This window comes from Xenopus laevis, chromosome 2S (genome assembly GCF_017654675.1).
Source record: "Xenopus laevis strain J_2021 chromosome 2S, Xenopus_laevis_v10.1, whole genome shotgun sequence".
NCBI classification, from domain to species: domain Eukaryota; kingdom Metazoa; phylum Chordata; class Amphibia; order Anura; family Pipidae; genus Xenopus; species Xenopus laevis.
This window is the reverse complement of record NC_054374.1, coordinates 33,034,084-33,052,009: the sequence shown is the minus strand read 5'-3', so window position 1 is coordinate 33,052,009 and position 17,926 is coordinate 33,034,084. Positions and strand designations below refer to the sequence as shown.

At 37.8% G+C, this 17,926-nt stretch overlaps 1 protein-coding gene across 1 annotated transcript; it reads left to right on the top strand.

The window, feature by feature from the left end:
* Nucleotides 1-9,487: 9,487 nt before the first annotated feature.
* On the top strand, nucleotides 9,488-10,477 carry LOC121400744 (kelch-like protein 15; the record flags this gene model as incomplete). Its single annotated transcript, XM_041584703.1, has 1 exon — nucleotides 9,488-10,477. A coding segment is annotated over one exon (990 nt), but the record flags the coding sequence as incomplete, so codon positions are not given.
* Between the last annotated feature and the right edge of the window lie 7,449 nt (nucleotides 10,478-17,926).

The following is a 17,926-nucleotide window of genomic DNA, read 5'->3' as shown; positions in this document are numbered from 1 at the left end:
CGAATTTTTGCTCTGGCGAATGGACGTTACTACGCAAATTCACTAAGATGCGGATTTTACTGAACGTTACTTATTGCGCCACACTTGCCTTCGCCACCTCAGACCAGGCAAAGTGCAATAGTAGATAGGACTGCCTCAAAAAAAAAATTGAAAATGTTTCTAAGTCCCAAAAAACACTGGCGACTTTCAGTTTTTTAGGGTGATAGGCTGCAAAAGAGCGTAATTTTTTTAGGGTACCCAGCTTCCTCCCTACATTTCCTAACATATGGCACATAAACTATACACTGGGCTCATGTGTAGGGCAATATAACAACTTTCATTAAGGTTCCCTGGGTTTGTGTAGTGTAATTTATTTCCTGCAACATATATTTAAATATAACTTCCCGCCGTATGCAAATTAGCCAACGATATGCACCTTCGCTTTGCTTCCCGAATTAACGCTAGTGAAAATTTGGCATCGTTCGGCGCCATGGAAGCAACTTCACATTTTAATGAATTAGCGCTGTGCTGGCGAATTTTCGCCTGGCGATGTGAGCCAGCGGAGGTTAGCGAATTTGCCCCTATCTCTTGATGGTGTTGTGGTCTGGTGATTGTGCTGGCCAGCCCATCAAATACAGTAAAATACAGTATCTGGTCTAACTGTTTCTTCCCAAATAGGTTTTGCATAAATAAGAATTGTTGTCCTGTTTCTTGGTGACAAGGGCAGACCATAATATGACATTGTAAAAAAATCCACATTTATGGGTGATTACAAACCTTTAAATGCCAGCACCTAGGGCAGCTAGTGGTCAACCCAGATCTCACCCTAAACTTCAAACTGGACTTTCATGTTTAATAGAGAAAAAGGCATTACCCCCAAATCTCATTTTCTGTATGGGCTCTCATAGACATGCCAGCCTCGCTCTTTGTGAACCACTTATCTAAGAATTACAAAACAAAATACATGTATGGGACCTGTTATCCAGAATGCTTGGGACCTGGGGTTTTCCGGATAAAGGGTCTTTCCTTAATTTGGATCCTCATTTTCATGCTAGAAAATCATTTAAACATTAAATAACACAATTAGGCTGGTTTTGCTTCCAATAAGGATTAATTAATTATATCGTAGTTTGGAGCAACTGTTTTATTATTACTGAGAAACAGGAAATCATTTTTAAAAATGTGGATTATTTGATTGTAATGGAGCCTTTCCGTAAGTCGGCTCTTTCTGGATAACTGGTTCCCCGGATAACAGATCCTATACCTGTACAGAAACCAGTAAATTATTTTCTAGAGAAATTTGCTTTTCTTTTGTGTTCATTCCATTTCTACAGTTTTTAAATACTTATAAAGAAGAGGAGAATATAAAGAACAGATATCTTTTTCTAAGTATAAAATATGTAAACTAGTGTGTTACAAGCTATATTTCTGCTTGCAAAGGATGATTTTTACGCTACTATAGAGATAACTCAAGGGGTAGCCATTTCAAATGTCTGAACATGTGTTTGGTTATAAAATAAGGCCTTGCGATAGATAAAGGTGTTGACAGTTCATTACCGATATTCAGTAATATTGCAGAAAGATAAACATGATGCACAGTAGTACCAGACCAATCAGATATAGGAATATTGGCAGGATAAGCAGAGAAAAATGCTGCATGGCTTAATAGAATAAAAGAGATGACAGAGCAGGAAGTGTTTTATCTTTCATGTCCTATGGTTTTTGTTCCAGGTTTTGTTCCAGTGTGTTATTTTTAACTGTTAATATTAGAAGAGAGTAAAGATCAGCTCCAAACAGTCCTTCTACAACTGTTTCTACAGTCTATGTACAAAGTTCCAATGTTTATTTGCTTAATCTCTCTAAATATTTGCAGCTTTCCCTGTATTTAAATCCTGTGCAAGAAGCCAAATATGTTGAAGACAAACAGACACAGATAGAAGAGGGAGTTTTGTGGCTCAGACAGGCTGTAGCGCCATATAGAAGCTGGTGGCAGGTAATGTCGTACACACTGGGTGCTACACCATAATTGGACTTATTGATGAACTAAACCTTACAATTTGCAGCTTCTACTTTTCTAACCAATAGAACTTTTCTGTGTAACCTCCATGTCCTTTAATAATTGGACTTTTGATCACTGTCATTTACTGGACCTTATACAGTAATTTGCGTGTCAGTGTTCATTTCAGATCAATTCCATTATTCAAGTGCTAACATGCACAATTTGCCTGGGTCATTCAATTCTCTGCAGGTGGTAAGTATATATATATATGTGTGTGTGTATATATATATATATATATCCGGGCGCGTCCGGGGTGAGCTCTTTTTCCTGCTCTCCCTGCCGACTTCCGGCTTCCTTTTTATAGCCGCACGCCCTATGGTTGACCACTACTATCCAAAACTTCTTTAATGCTCCTATTGCCACAGATCTACAAGGGCTGTATATTGATTGTGTGAAATCACATGCATGGGCACTAGCAAAGCTGCCAGCCTAAACCTGGTGAGTTTACTGAATTAGATGGTAATGCTATTAATAATGCCTCACACTGGAAACGGTGCAGTTCCCACTACTATACTGCAAATCGCATGTGATAATCCAAAAACTGTCCATATTAGCCACATGCAGCAGAGCTACTAAGTGGGCACCTGTAATGACTTGTGGGGAAAACTCCCTTAAGTCATAAATAAACCTTATATTTGGTACAAGTATGGGATCCGTTATCCAGAAATCAGTTATACAGAAAGTTCAGAAAATTACGGATTATATTCAAACAATCCATATTTTAAAAAATTATTTCCTTTTTCTCTGTAATAATAAACAGTACCTTGTACTGGATCCCAACTAAGATATAATTAATCCTTATTGGAAGCAAAATCAGCCTATTGGGTTTATTTAATGTTTACATGATTTTATAGTAGACTTAAGGTATGATGATCCAAATTACAGAAAGATCCATATTACAGAAAGATCCATTATCCAGAAAAGTCCATGGGGCCCATTCACTAAGCTCGAGTGAAGGAATAGAGGAAAAATAGTTCGAATTTCGAATTGTTTTTTTGGCTACTTCGACCAACGAATTGGCTACTTTTTTTCCATGCAGTAGGAATACAAGTGGTGCATAAGATGAGACCTGAGCACACTGATATGTGTACACATGGGCTTGGAAAGAAATAGAACTAAAAAGTTGTTATTAGCAAGGGCAAATCAGCTCATCTCATTTATATGAATTGAATCTAACTAGCAAACTGCAAAGTGCCAGTGTGCCATTATTAAAAATGGGGACATCAGTTTGGCATAGAAAAACAATTGTAAATAACACAACTAAAGGCCCCCATACTCGGGCTCAGTCGGCAACTTATTGGCCCGTATGTGGGGCCATCCAATGGGTGTCTCCGATCAATATCTGGCTGAAAGTTGGGCAGATAGTGATCGGGCAGGGTAAAAATTCCCGATGGATCTGATCGTTGATGCCGTTCCGCAATCCGACCACCCGTATTGCCATTTTGATCCGTTCGGCTCGATATCGCCCACCTCAATGTGAGCATAACGGGGAGAGATCCGCTCATTTTGCGACATCGCCAAACAAGTGGATCTCCCTGTGTATGGCCACCTTTACTATAAGAGATCATGTTTATAATTCCAGCTAGATTATAACTGGAAGAGCATAGGAACTTTCTATGTAATCCTCACTAGAACCCTCATATTAAAGGCCACTCCCAGAGCATATGGGAAAAAGCATAAATGAAAGATACTTGAGGCACAATCAACTTCCCAAATTTCATCATTTAGCTCCAGGGTATCTCCACACCATTTCTGGTTGACTATAGTCAGCAAATTAGAATTGACATAAGTATAGTAGTATAAATGTAAGTTAAACTGACACAATCTGCACAGGAACATTAGTAGTTCATTTAATTAGCCTGTGGGGAAATAATTTTTAAAAGTGCCTGCCTTTCTCCATCTTGTTCTGTCCCTTCTTTACCTCAGAACTGTGAAATCTACAACATATGATGAATTGTGAATTGCTGAACCGCTGTATTGCACTGTTTGTAGGGACATATGAATTTCTGAAGGTTGTTCCTCCAGGTTTCAACCCAAGGCTGGGCTTGATTGGATTTGCTGGAATTGTTGGTCTGTTCCTTGCTAGAGGTTGGTATGGCACAAAGTCTCTGGTGTTTTACAATTTGATTTTATGTGTAAACTAAACTCACAATATGCAGAATTGACACTATTTGTATAAACTTTTGTGATGTTAAATATCAGTATACTGAAATATGTCCTGGCAATAATCAATGAGATCATGCCAAATAATGGGTAAAAATAACTGCATACAAATTTGTAGTTTGAACTTTGCTATAGCAGTTAGTTGTCGGCACAAGGTACAGGTATTGGACCTGTTATCAGAATGCTGGGGACCTCGGGCTTTCTGGATAACAGATCTTTCCTCAATTTGGATCTTCATACCCTAAGGGGCACATTTACTAATGGTCGAAGTAAAATCCTTTGACTTCTAATACCGAAGTCGAAGGATTTACTGCATTTCCTATGATCGAACAATCCAAGGAAAAACCGATCGAACGATTAAATCCTTCGAACCGAACGTTTCGAAAGATTTTAATCCATCAACCGAACGATTTTCCTTCGATCAGAAATTTGTTAGAAAGCCTATGGGACCTTCCCCATAGCCTAACATTGATGTTCGGTAGGTTGTAGGTGGCGAAGTAGTTGGTCGAAGTTTTTTTTAAAGAGACTGTACTTCGACTATCGAATGGTCGAATAGTCAAACGATTTTTAGTTTGATTCAAACTCGTGGTCGAAATAGCCAATTCGATGGTCGGAGTAGCCAAAAAATACATGAAATAAACCCAATAGGCTGGTTTTGTTTCCAATAGTATGTCACAAGAAGTGTTTTTAGCAGCCATGGGGAATTGCTGCAGACATTTAGGGGCACATTTACTAAGGGTCGAATTTGAAGTTAAAAAACTTCGGAATTCGACCATCGAATTTGATACTTCAATAGTCAAAGTATTTTTTCGATCGAAAACGGGCGTTTTCGATCGAAGTAAAAATCGTTTGATTGATTAAATTGTTCGAATACTTTTAACTTAGCCAAACACTCAGATTGGTTATAGGAGGTCCCCCATAGGCTAAACAGCAATGTAACAGGATTAAGGTGGAAAAGTGTCGAATTCGAAGTTTTTTAAAGACAGTAATTCGATTTTCGAATGGTTGAATTAGTGAAGTATTTTCCATTCGAATTTTGGCCTATTCGAAAATTCACTTCGATCCTTAGTAAATGGGCCCCTTACAGTTATTGGTCCCTGGATGATAACCAGACATATTTTGATGGCAACGCAGTTTATCTACGTCTCTCAGTAGAAAGCATGTCATATACAGACACTGGACTGTTTTGCAAGAATGCCTTTAAGGGTGTTTTGGATTCACAATCTCTTTTTTTTTTTTCTTTACATACCTTTAGTATGTTATAGAATGGCTAATTCTAAGCAACTTTTCGTTTGGTATTCATGTTTTCTTTTTTTATAGTTTTGGAATGATTTGCCTACCTCTTTTGACTTTTTCCAGCTTGGGGGTCGCTGATCCTATGTCAAAAACAAATGTATTGTTATTGCTACTTTTTACTACAAATCTTTCTGTTCTGGCCCTGCTGTCCTATTCATATTCCAGTTTCTTATTCAAATCTGGTTGCTGGGGTAATTTGGACCCTAGCAACCAGATGGCTGAAATTGCAAAATGGAGAACTGCTGAATAAAAAGCTAAATAACAAAAAATACTGCAATTGCAATTTATCTCCGAATACCACTTAAAGTTGAATTTAAAGGTGAACTGCCCATTTATAAGCAATGAAAAACAGCAGCACTCCTGTAACTTGTAAATCTTCACTCAAGTGACAAAGGAAAATAAGCGTCACTAGAGGGGACGGGCCCTCCATACGGCCGCATTTGGCCGGCTTTGTCAGTGGCGCGTGAGCTGCCGGGGGGCCCCGAGGGGGTTCGGGCCCTGGCCCGCTCGCACCCCCTGCTCCCCCGGTAGTTCCGCCACTGATTCCTTCTCTTTCACAAGATACCAGAATGCTGCTGTTTTCCATTGTTCAGAAGTCAGTGTGCACCCTGGGGCTGCAAATAACCTACTTTCCACTGTGTAACACACTATTTTGTTTGTCTCTTGGTTTTTTTTTTAAGCTCTCAGACCAGTCACTACCTCAGAAACACAACAGGCTTTTAGAAGAGGAAAAAAACAGCAAAGAAAAAGCCTCTCCCCACATTCCTTTATTGAGGGAGGTGCATTTTTTCCAGTCTAAGTTGGATACAGACAGGGGGCTATTTACTAAACTCCGAATGGAAAAATAATGAAAAATTTGTGATTTCTTTTTTTTATATAAAACCAGACTTTAAATATAAAAAAATCACGAATTTTTCAGAATTTATTAAACCCAGAGGATGGAAAAGTCCAAATCTGAAAATCCGGCATCTAAAGCTGGCCATAGATGTAAAGATTTTTAAAAGATCCAATCATTATCGTGAGACCACGATTATCTCGAAATGATTGTTTAAATGAACGTGTCCATCAAGTAAAAAGACCATTTCAGGCGATATTGCCAGCAAAACTGAAGAGTAGCTGCCTGCTTGGCCTAGCAAACATAGATAGATTGTACTGGGACGATAAAGATTTTTTATACCTGGCCGATCAATTTTCTGACAGATGTTGGATGAAAAATCGTAAGATGTACGATCGTTCGAATCCCACTAACCGCACAATGATTTCGAAGGATTGGTCGGACTTCTCTAAAATCGGTCATTCGGCAAGAAAAATCTTTGCGTCTATGGGGACCATTAGACCTATCGAGGTTGCATATAAGTCAAAGCGAGAAGTCCCAATGATTTTTTGATATGTGCTGGTTTTTTGGTAATACCCTGAAGTTTTCGAGCAAAATTCTGAGTTTTCAGGTGAAAAATCTGAAAAAAACATGAAAATCGGATGAAAAATCACCCTCAGTGGCCAGGAGGGATCCGTGAGAGACAGAAGAAGGTGGCAATGTGGCTCTCCTTCCATCTTAGAACCGCGGCCCGGTGCAGTATTCATTGAAAAGGAGCACCAGCCCAGGTTATCAGGTAAGTAATTATAATTACTAAATTGGTAAGACCCCCCCCATGATGATATTCTTTTGCTTTTCATTTAGTAGTTTGTGTGTTGCCATATTCTATTCTGGAACATCAGGATGTTGTAATTCTCTGGAAACTGATGCAAACATAGTTTCATGCAGTAAGTCTGATGTAGAAATGTCAGTAAATCAAAATAGTAAAGGAAGGAGAACTCCAGCAGACTCTCTGCAAAACTTTTATTCCAAGTATTCCACAAACAGGAATAAAAGTTTTGCAGAGAGTCTGCTGGAGTTCTCCTTCCTTTACTATTTTGATTTACTGATACAGTGGAGTTGTTGGCACAGAGCAACTTAATTGGAAGCAGAACATTCAATTCCTCATCAGCTGTACAGATCACCAACAACCGTTTAGGGCAGGACTACGTGGGCGATTCCGCCGCGATCTGACGTACTGTGCAAAATCGCAGGCGTCGCGTCGGATGCGATGGAAATAAGGTAAGTAATTCAATTGTCGCATCGTGTCGCAGCATTGATGCGACACGACTGTTGGATGCAGACGATGCACTCTGCCTCTGCATCAGACAGTCGTGTCGCATCAACAATGCAACACTATCCAACACTTCCATTACTTACCTTGTTTCCGTCGCCTGTGATTTGCGTAGCACGGCGGATCGCGGTGAAATCGGCGTGTAGTGCTGCCCTTACTGATGTAGAAATGTCTTGCTATTATGTGAATGATAATAACATCAGATTTTTAGTATAATAGCAATACATGCCCAGGCAGTTTACCCAGTTTGGACCATTCTGTTCAATAATCTGGCCTTGTCCAACACAGTACGGGTTCATTTTAGAGATTATCCACTGACTCCTCAATTTGCACCTAGTCAGTCCAAGATTAATATTTTGTCTGCTAGTATCGCATCTTATGAATGTGAAGTGAAATGAGCAATGTCTCTTTCTCAGTTTTTCCAGATCCACATGACCAGCTCTTTTATTTGTATAAACGGAATAATAAGTTTGTAGGAAGTCAGCCAAAGTAACCAGCATGTGGCGCTGTTGCAAAATTGTCTTGGAGAAAAAATATAATTGAAAATTGCAAAAGTACTTAGTAGAGAGCTCACTAAGGTAATGTCCACTCAAAAAAAAACAACTTTTTTTTTTGCCTAATAAAAGCAAGACATAATTGTGAGCTAATTTGAAATATACATTCATTACAAATTTTCTCCAGTTTCTAAGTTATTTGTATATGTATTGCTATTGAAAGCAGTGTTTGTCCCTTTCTGTTCTCTAGTGGCTCAGACTGTTAAAATAAAATAAGACAAGGTAACAGACTTGTCTTTGCTGGGGGACCAAGACTTTTGCAACATTGTTTAACATTGTTTAAAAAATAACAAACATGAGTTAAACAGAGGCTGCTGTCAATAGCAATTGTTTTTACAAATAACCTCAAAAGCACTGACCATTATTAATGTAGTTTGGAAAGTTGCTTAGGTTTATGTTTTATTTTATTAGGGAAATTTTTATTTTGGGGTTGACTTTCCCTTTACATTTTTTTCCAGCGTTTACACACCCTTTAATCGTGGCTATATCTGACTCGTTGGATCTGTTAGATATGCATGCTGTTACATTGCTGCTGGTTGTTTGCAGATGGGAGGAGATTATCATATATCTTGAGTTAGGGGCTGATTTAAGAATACTTGGAGCCTTCAGGTTCCTTAACTCTTGTGTGTTTTCTTCATTAAAAAAAACAAAAAACACCAGATTTACAGGAAGCTGAGGTATACGGATGAAGAAACCATGTAAGGTTTTATCACCCCAAGGCTCGTGTATTTAATACTGAAGGAATTCTCAAGAAGTTGGTTACATTGAGCTGTAATATTTTTCTAGATCATCATTCTGACACCTCATGCTCCCTATTCTAATAATGAAATATGAAAAAGCCGTTAGCAGGTGGATAAATGAAAGGAGAGCAGAAATGTAGACTGCAAATATTGTGCCTGTCAGAATAATTTGTCTTGATTCTTATGTTTCAAAAGGAGTTGCTTTGAAGGTTGTGTCACTGCATCAGTATAAGAAATGATTGTTTGTTTTCCACACTTTGCATTTATCAAAGTTCTTTAACTTTAAAAAAAATAAATAAAGGAATTATGATTTTTGCATTCACTTTGTGTTTTCATTATTCCATCAGCCATATCATGATTTCTTGGGTGGTTTCAGTAAGTGATCTCACTCAATCTTTAAAGAACTAGTAAGACCAAAATTGAATTTTACATTTGATCTGTCATACTATTTACGTTTAAATGTATCATGTATTCTTAGAAATTCCACGTTCATGTGAACATCCCTGGTCTTGCTAGTTCTTTACATTACAATCTGTTTATTAACACTTTCAAATTTTTCTTTTTTTTTCTCCTTTGCTTTTACCAAGAGGGAGCCCATATAAAGGGCAATGTCTTCCCATTTTTAGCAGATTGTATAGATGGGTGATTAGCTTGTGGGTCATTAGCCCTGCCGCTACTATCCTGCTTATTAATAGCAAGATCCTTCTTCTTCATAAGCCTCGTGTGTGGTGGGAGCTGGAAGGTCCCCTGGTTCCTCTCCGTCCCGATTGCCTTGCCTTGCCATCTTCTAAAGTATTCCGATATGATCCACGTCAAAACAGCTGGCTGCGAATGGCAGACATGTCTGTGCCACGGTCAGAATTTGCTGTCGGAGTCATTGGTAGATATGTTTATGCTGTGGCTGGAAGGACGCGGGATGAAACCTTTTACTCCACAGAGCGATATGATATCATAGAAAATAAATGGGAGTTTGTCGACCCTTACCCTGTCAACAAATACGGCCATGAAGGGACTGTTCTTAATTATAAATTTTTCATCACAGGGGGCATTACCTCCTCTTCAACTTCCAAACAGGTGTGTGTGTTTGACCCAAGCAAAGAGGGGACTGTGGAACAAAGAACCAGAAGAACACAGGTTCTAACAAACTGCTGGGAAAATAAGTGCAAAATGAATTACGCTAGATGTTTCCACAAGATGATTTCTTACAATGGCAAACTCTATGTCTTTGGTGGCGTCTGCGTTATTTTAAGGGCTTCGTTTGAATCGCAGGGCTGCCCCTCTACAGAAGTTTATGATCCTGATATGGATCAGTGGACTATTTTGGCGTCCATGCCAATAGGTAGGAGTGGTCATGGAGTAGCCGTGCTAGACAATCAAATCATAGTGCTCGGTGGCCTGTGTTACAATGGCCATTATAGTGATTCCATCTTAACCTTTGATCCAGAGGAGAATAAATGGAAAGAGGATGAGTTTCCAGAATGCCTTGCAAGCTGGATGGTTTACAAGTATGCAGCCTGCATTTTCCAGAATACGTTTTAGAGCATGTGAAACGTTGCACATAAAAATAAGCAATTTTTGGAGCTACTCGGATCTTGTGCTAGTCCCATAGCTAAAGGCAGGTTCTCATGGCAGTGACCAGTTGGGTTTCTTTGTTATCTGACAGCATTATATGAATCGGGAGACCCATTGTGAACTTGGCAGACTTGGGGTTTCCGTGCCAGGTCTGACTAAGCTTTGTTTTTTATTTAAATACATTCTGTCCATTTTACAACCTCTCGTCTTTTATTCCTCTGCAGCTGAATCCTCTGTTTCTGTTCTCGTATACAGATTACTCATAAGGCATCAAAAAAACATAGAGGCAAATAATTGGGTATGCGGTTAGATGAGGGTTTTTTTTTCATTGTGAAAAAATGGGAAGACAATATGTAATTTCCCATAAATCCTGATTCTTTCACATGCATGCCCACATTAAAATGACAGAATATTTGCTGGATCCCACATAATGTAATTCCTACTAATCCCTTCCATCCCATATCTGAGAAAGTATCTAATGCTGCCTAACTCTTCTGTTATCTTGTTTTATAAATTTGTTATATCCATTATTTATTACTAATGGTGCTGGTCTTCTGCAAATCTGCCTGTTTTGTTTTTTTTTAACTTTATACCCTTTCAATTATTATGTATTTTATTTTACATGGGCAGTGTTTGTAGTTGCAATATGGCAATGATTCTTGTGTGTCATTTGGGTATTTCTTTTTTAACTTAAAGGGCTGGTTCACCGTTAAAGGAATTATTCAGTGGAAAAATTAAACTGGGTACATTGGCCAAAAATTTAATGTATAAAGGCTGGAGTAAGTGAATGTCTAACATAACAGAACACTACTTCCTGCTTTTCAGCTCTCTAACTCTGAGTTAGTCAGTGACTTGAAAGGGGCCCAGATGGGACATAACTGTTCAGTGAGTTTGCAATTGTTCCTCAGCATTCAGCTCAGATTCAAAACCAACAGTTATGACCCATGTGCCCCCCCATCAAGTCACTGATTGGTTAATGCCTGGTAACGCAGGAAACGCAGGAAGTAGTGTTCTGGCTATTATGTTAGACATCCAGTCACTCCAGCCTTATACATTACATTTTTACCTAACTAACTATATTTGAAACATTTTTTTTTATACCCAGTTTTTATTTCTACATTGTTCCTTTAAGTGAACCTTTAGTTTGTTATAGTATGGCCAATTCTAAGCAACTTTTCAATTGGTTTTCATTATTTATTTTTATAGTATTTTTTAATTATTTTCTGTCTTCTTCTTCCTTTTTTCCATATTTCAAATGGGGATCGCTGACCCCATCTAAAAACAAATGCTCTGTAAGGCTACAGATTTATTGTTATTGCAACTTTTTATTAATCACATTGCAATTCAGACCTTCTCCAACTTGTATTCCAGTCTCCAATTTGAATCCGCACATGGTTGCTATATTAATGTGGACCCAGGCAACCAGATTGCTGAAATTGCAAACTGGAGAGCTGCTGAATTAAAAGCTGAATAACTCAAACCAAAAATAAAAAAGAACCAATTACAAGTTGTCTCAGAATATGACTCACTCACATCAAATTGAATGTTAACTCAAAGGTGAACAACCCCTTTAAGATTTAGTATAGTCTAGACAGTGATATTCTGAGACAATTTGGATTTGGTTATTTTTTTTGGGGGGGGGGTTAAAAAATTTAGCAGTTCCCCATGAATTTCAGAAGCAAACTGGCTATAAGAGTCCAATTTACCATATCAACCAGGCAGTCTTTTGAATGAGAGACTGAAATAAGAATAGAAAATAATTTCACTCAAAACTAACAGTAACCAAACTGTAGTCAATTGTTTTTTGGCTGCCCCATATTTGAAAACAGAAAAGCAAATAATCTAAAACTATATTTAAAATAATAGGAAAGTTGCAAAAAATATGACTTCCTATAACATATTAAACGTTAAGATAAACTCCCCCTGTGATACAATTAGTTGTGATGTCCCTCTTGCTGTATTTGTGAGGTCACATCATACTTGTTTTGTTTACTTTGCACCACAGGGTTACTGGTCATATCAGAAGACACTTCCCTACCTCTCTTCTTTTTCATTTTAAATAAATGTCTGCAAATTTTCCTAAAGGACAGTGACCTTTGTAGGTGCATAAACATTATTTGATCTGCTTTTTATATATATATATATATATATATATATATATATACATATATATATATATATATATATATATATATATATAATTATATTTGGCAGTGAGATAGTGTTTATGTAACTTTTTTTAAAATATACAACAAGTTCATGTTTAAAAAGTCAGCCTTTAAAGGCAAAATACAGCATATACATGATTGTTCAGTACAATAATTGGGCATATGTTATTCGGAATAGGGAGGCTTATTTGCATATTTGTATATATTGGGATTTGGGAGTTACCATGCAACATGCTGCACTAAAATCAAATGAAATAGCATCCATAGACTTATATAATGGTTGTTAGCTCAACAATCAATACATATTGAACAAAGCGTGTCTGGGACACAGGCTTGCACTTATAGTAAGGGATGCCTATCACTTATCAGTATCATATCATAATCACCGCCTACATTTTCTATAAACCCATGTCAATGTAGTTCCTGCTGTTTTCATGGCCACCGAGATATCTCATTGGCAGAGGCAAGTTATTGTGTGTAGGCTGCTTTGTCTACTGTACATGTGTCTTTTGATGAATTTAATGTTAAACCTCTTTATCCACTTTTACAATATTTACCTTCATGTCTTTCCCTCCAAGGCTGAGGTATTTACCCCACGGCAATTCAGTGTATCCAATGACAGTATTAAAATTTCCTTTAATCCCTCTGTTATGTCCCATCTATAAAAAATGCCTTATCTCCATGATTCTATAGAAGAAATCTCAAAGTGTAACCTTGTGTTTTTTTGTGCCTTGTAGACCTCTGTGGCACTCTGAATCTATAGTGTATGTGTGTCTATATATATGTATGTATGTATGTATGTATGTATGTATGTATGTATGTGTGTATATATATATATATATATATATGTATGTATATATATATATAGTATATGTATTTCTGACAAATGCCATCTGGTTTGGTCACACTTATAGGCAGAACTATTGTTTTTAGTGGGAATGCCTTTTTTTCTAAAATAATTGTGACTAAACATAAGTGAAGTAAATAAGTAAAATAATTAAAACCTTGAATATTGATAAATCTGCTACTTAGGATGTGGACACTTGGCTAAAGGGCTCCGATGCTCTCAGCCTGCATATTTTCCTGAATTTTGACGTTATGTTAAAGGGATACTGTCATGGGGAAAAAATTCCAAAAACACAATCAGTTAATAGTGCTGCTGCAGCAGAATTCTGCACTGAAATCCATTTCTCAAAAGAGAAAACAGATTTATTTATATTTAATTTTGAAATCTGACAAGAGGCTAGACATATTGTCAGTTTCCCAATTGCCCCAGTCATCTGACTTGTGCTCTGATAAACTTCAGTCACTCTTTACTGCTGTATTGGCAAGTCGGAAGTGATATGACCCCCCTCCCTTTCCCCCCAGCAGCCTAACAACAAAACAATGGGAAGGTAACCAGATAGCAATTGAGAAACAACAGCCTGCCAAAAAGCAGTTCCATCCTAAAGTGCTGGTTCTTTCTGAAAGCACACGACCAGGCAAAATGACCTGAGATGGCGCCTACACACCAATATTACAACTAAAAAATACACTTGTTGCTTCAGGAATGAAATTTTATATTGTAGAGTGAATTATTTGCAGTGTAAACAGAGTCATTTATAGATGAAAACTACATCTTAAAAATCATGACCGAATCCCTTTAAATAGTTTTATCTCAGGGAAGCACCATCTATCCCCTTTTCAAGGTGAACTAAATGATTAACATACACTGATACACATTTGTGATGCATACTATTTAATGGAATTGGCTATTTTACAACCAATTCTATAGGAATAATGTACCCCACTGTAAAATGATATGGATATCAGAAGTTACTGAAGAATTCCAGTACCAAATAAAGGCTTTCATATGGGTCATGGAACTCCAAAGTGATTTTAATATTTCCTTATTGTACAACAGTGGATGCATTATTAAAATACATATGTTTCTGTGAATCATGTGACACTAGTGACGTCACAAAGCACTGATTATAACTGATGACATCACTAAGCACTGATTTCTAAGAATATATCTGAAAGGTTATTAATTGCTCTTGTTTTGTGACTTCTATACAACTTGTACAATAAGGCATCCAATAATGAAAGCCCCATGGAGCCTCTTTTTGCAAAGAAAACCTCACCATAAAAATCTTCAGTTTCTAATAAAATGAATTCAGATTTGTAATCCTTCTATTCTAATTTATTTCAGTGTTCTGTATCCGAATATATTTTTATTACTTTTTGTAAATACCGTTATAAAGAAAGAGCCCAGAATAAGCAGAGATATGGTAGGCCATCTTAATTAAAAATGTTACTTAATAGACTGTCTGTTTATCTCAAATTGATTGGAAGTCAAATATAGGAATTGGAAATCAAATGATCCTATAATAATCTGCATGCTGTATTAAGTAAAAGTGTATGCCTGGAATCCATTTAATCCATAATGTGCCGTTGTAATTTAGATACATATATAAAGGGTTGCACATTTTAACACAATTATAAGTATATGATATTAAAAGTGCAAACATGGAACAAATGCTTTCTTTTAAAGTGATATATTCTATTATATAAAAGAGGCCTTTTTGTTGCTGCCTCCAATTGTGCTCCATCCCGGCCCTTTAAATTTTTTACCTAAAGGTAGACTTACACTGGATGTTATTAGCCCAATTGCTTTATACCAGCCTTATGCCCTACTGGGACCTCCCAGTGCTCATGGCATCAGCAGGCCACAGACAAACTCAGATTATTTGGGGCAAATGCACAAATGTCGGTAAGTTCCACAATCGTTAAACAAGTGTCAGTCCCAAATGTGAAAAATAAGATACATTCACAGAAGGTATCTTAAAGTTTTGTAGATTTGTTGTAATGCTGACAAATTTTGTCAAAAGTGTTGTGTAAACGGTGAAAAATGTCTTTGTGGCAAAAAAAATCTCTATGACAATTTGGTAGAAAAATGTCATAAATTCTATACCTTTAATAACCGGTGAGTTGCACCACAGAACAGGGAGGAGTTCTGCACCAGGAGAGGCGGAGTTTAAGCTTGTGTGAAAATTGGGGCTTTAATCTGATGGCTGTCGGCTGTGAGAAGCAACTGCCAGATGGGCTACTTTAAATTACCACTATTTAGTGGGCTGTTGGTTAGCAGTTTTGGCCTCTGTGTATTTAAAATGCCAGGGCCTGTTATTTATTTGTTGTTATTATCATACAATATTTTGGTGCAAGTATAAGGGACTAACCCTTTATATACTATTGGGACCAGTTTCTCTTTACAATTCATTTTCCACATCCAGTTGAATTTACCTTGGTTTATTATCCGCATTGCCTGCAAGGAGAGGTCGCATGGGTGGCAAATCCTGCTCATGAGAGACACCTTTCCCCTAATACCATCTATCTGTTCTACCTCTACAGAATGCATCCATGTTATTTCAGCCTTATTTTTTTTTTTTAATATATTTTTATTGGTTTCAAAAGTAAAGAAAAAGAAAGGGGGGTACAGAATGAGAAAATGGAGGAGGGAGGGGGGAAGGTCTAAGCCAAAGTACAAAGTATCCATATCACACAGTACATTAATATGTTAATGCCTTACATCATGTTAAGATAGTACAACGGTGTTCTCCAGCAGGGTATGTCGCCAGAAACATACAACTGGAAATACATAACAATCACCACATCCTAGAAAAAAAAAAAAATCAGAGTTCCCAGGAGGGCCTAATTCTTAGAGTATCTATCAGGCCTAGAGATGTTTCGGAAACGTCCTTCTCAGGGCGTCAAGAGCTGTATATAATCATCTGTATCCCTAAATAGTAACCATCTCAACCATACGTCTCTATATTTTGAGTGTTGCTTGCTAGAGAAGGTGATAACTCCTTGAATTTGGCAATTCATTGACTTTCATAACCCATTCCTTAACAGATGGAGGGACGGTAGACTTCCAAAGTCTAGGATCTGCTTACCTTGGCGCATTTAGTAGGTGTCGCCTCTAAAGAAAATATCTGGTCCCTCTTCATTCTCCAAGTTCCCAAAATAATAGTATTGAGCTGGGAATTGGGTAATTTCCTCCCTAGATAATAGAGCAAAAGCCGTAGAATTGTGGCCCAAATTCGGCTAGGCCGGGCATCCAGAAAAATTGTATTTCAGCCTTATTGTATTCATCGCATACCACTCACCCTGACCTTGACCTGGTTGCTCAGCACTCTCTCCTGGCACTCTACTGCTACTTAACATGCCACATATTCCCGCTCTTTACTTTTATGCACTGACAGCAGCTTTCTTATACTTAAGCAAGGCCAGACGTGCGTTTTACAATGCGCTTTCGAAGAAGCTCCGGCAGCGTAAATACGCATAAACTGCACCACCACTGAAACTAATGACAATTCATACAAGGCGTTTGCAAGCCAAAATCGACCACCAGAACCCAGTATTGGCGTTTTTCAGAGCCAAAACGCAGAAACATACCAAAATCAATAGATTCTATGGGATCTGTACGTTTAAACCACACCTTGTAAATACGCAGCCGTACTTCTTAAGTATGTGTCCAAAATTCTCAAATGAGAACAATGAGAGTGCATGTTGGGAAAGAAACTTACATGCATGGAAAAACGCATGTTGCATGTCGCATAGTTTCAGTGCTATTTACACCCAAGCGTTTCCTTTTTTAAAAACGCAATGTAAAACGACATGTCTGCGCCTTGCCCTAAGGTAGATCTCTCCTGGCACTCTACTGCTCTTAAAATCCAACAATTTCCCCCGCTCTTAACTGTTATGCAACCGACAGCAGCTTTCCCATAACTTGAGGTAGATTTATTTAAATGTGAGATTTAATCTCACCACCAGAAAAATTCTCTCTCAATTCATTCCTTTTTTTAGAAGTGTATTAATCAGTAGGAAGAAATATTGTAAATACCAAATTCCAAAATCTCATAGAATGAATAGAATTGGGACGAGCTCTAATCTTACATTTTAAATAAAACCTGTCGTCTCATGTGGAAGTCATTTTCGTCTCCTAAAAACCCTGCCAATGCCGCCAAGATAATAAGCTAATGGTGCGACAGTTTAAGACCAACACAATAAACTTACTGCTGCGGCCTGATCATGATCCAGTTTAGCTCCCAACTTCCCACAAACCAAAATGAAGTCCATATTCTGGTTGAGTCTTCCACTTCCTATATTAGTGCATCAGCGTGGCACGGGCGACTCTAGCGCAAGCTTTGAAATTTATCCAAGAACTGCCACGCTCATATTCCCTATGGTGGCCAATCCTTCCTCC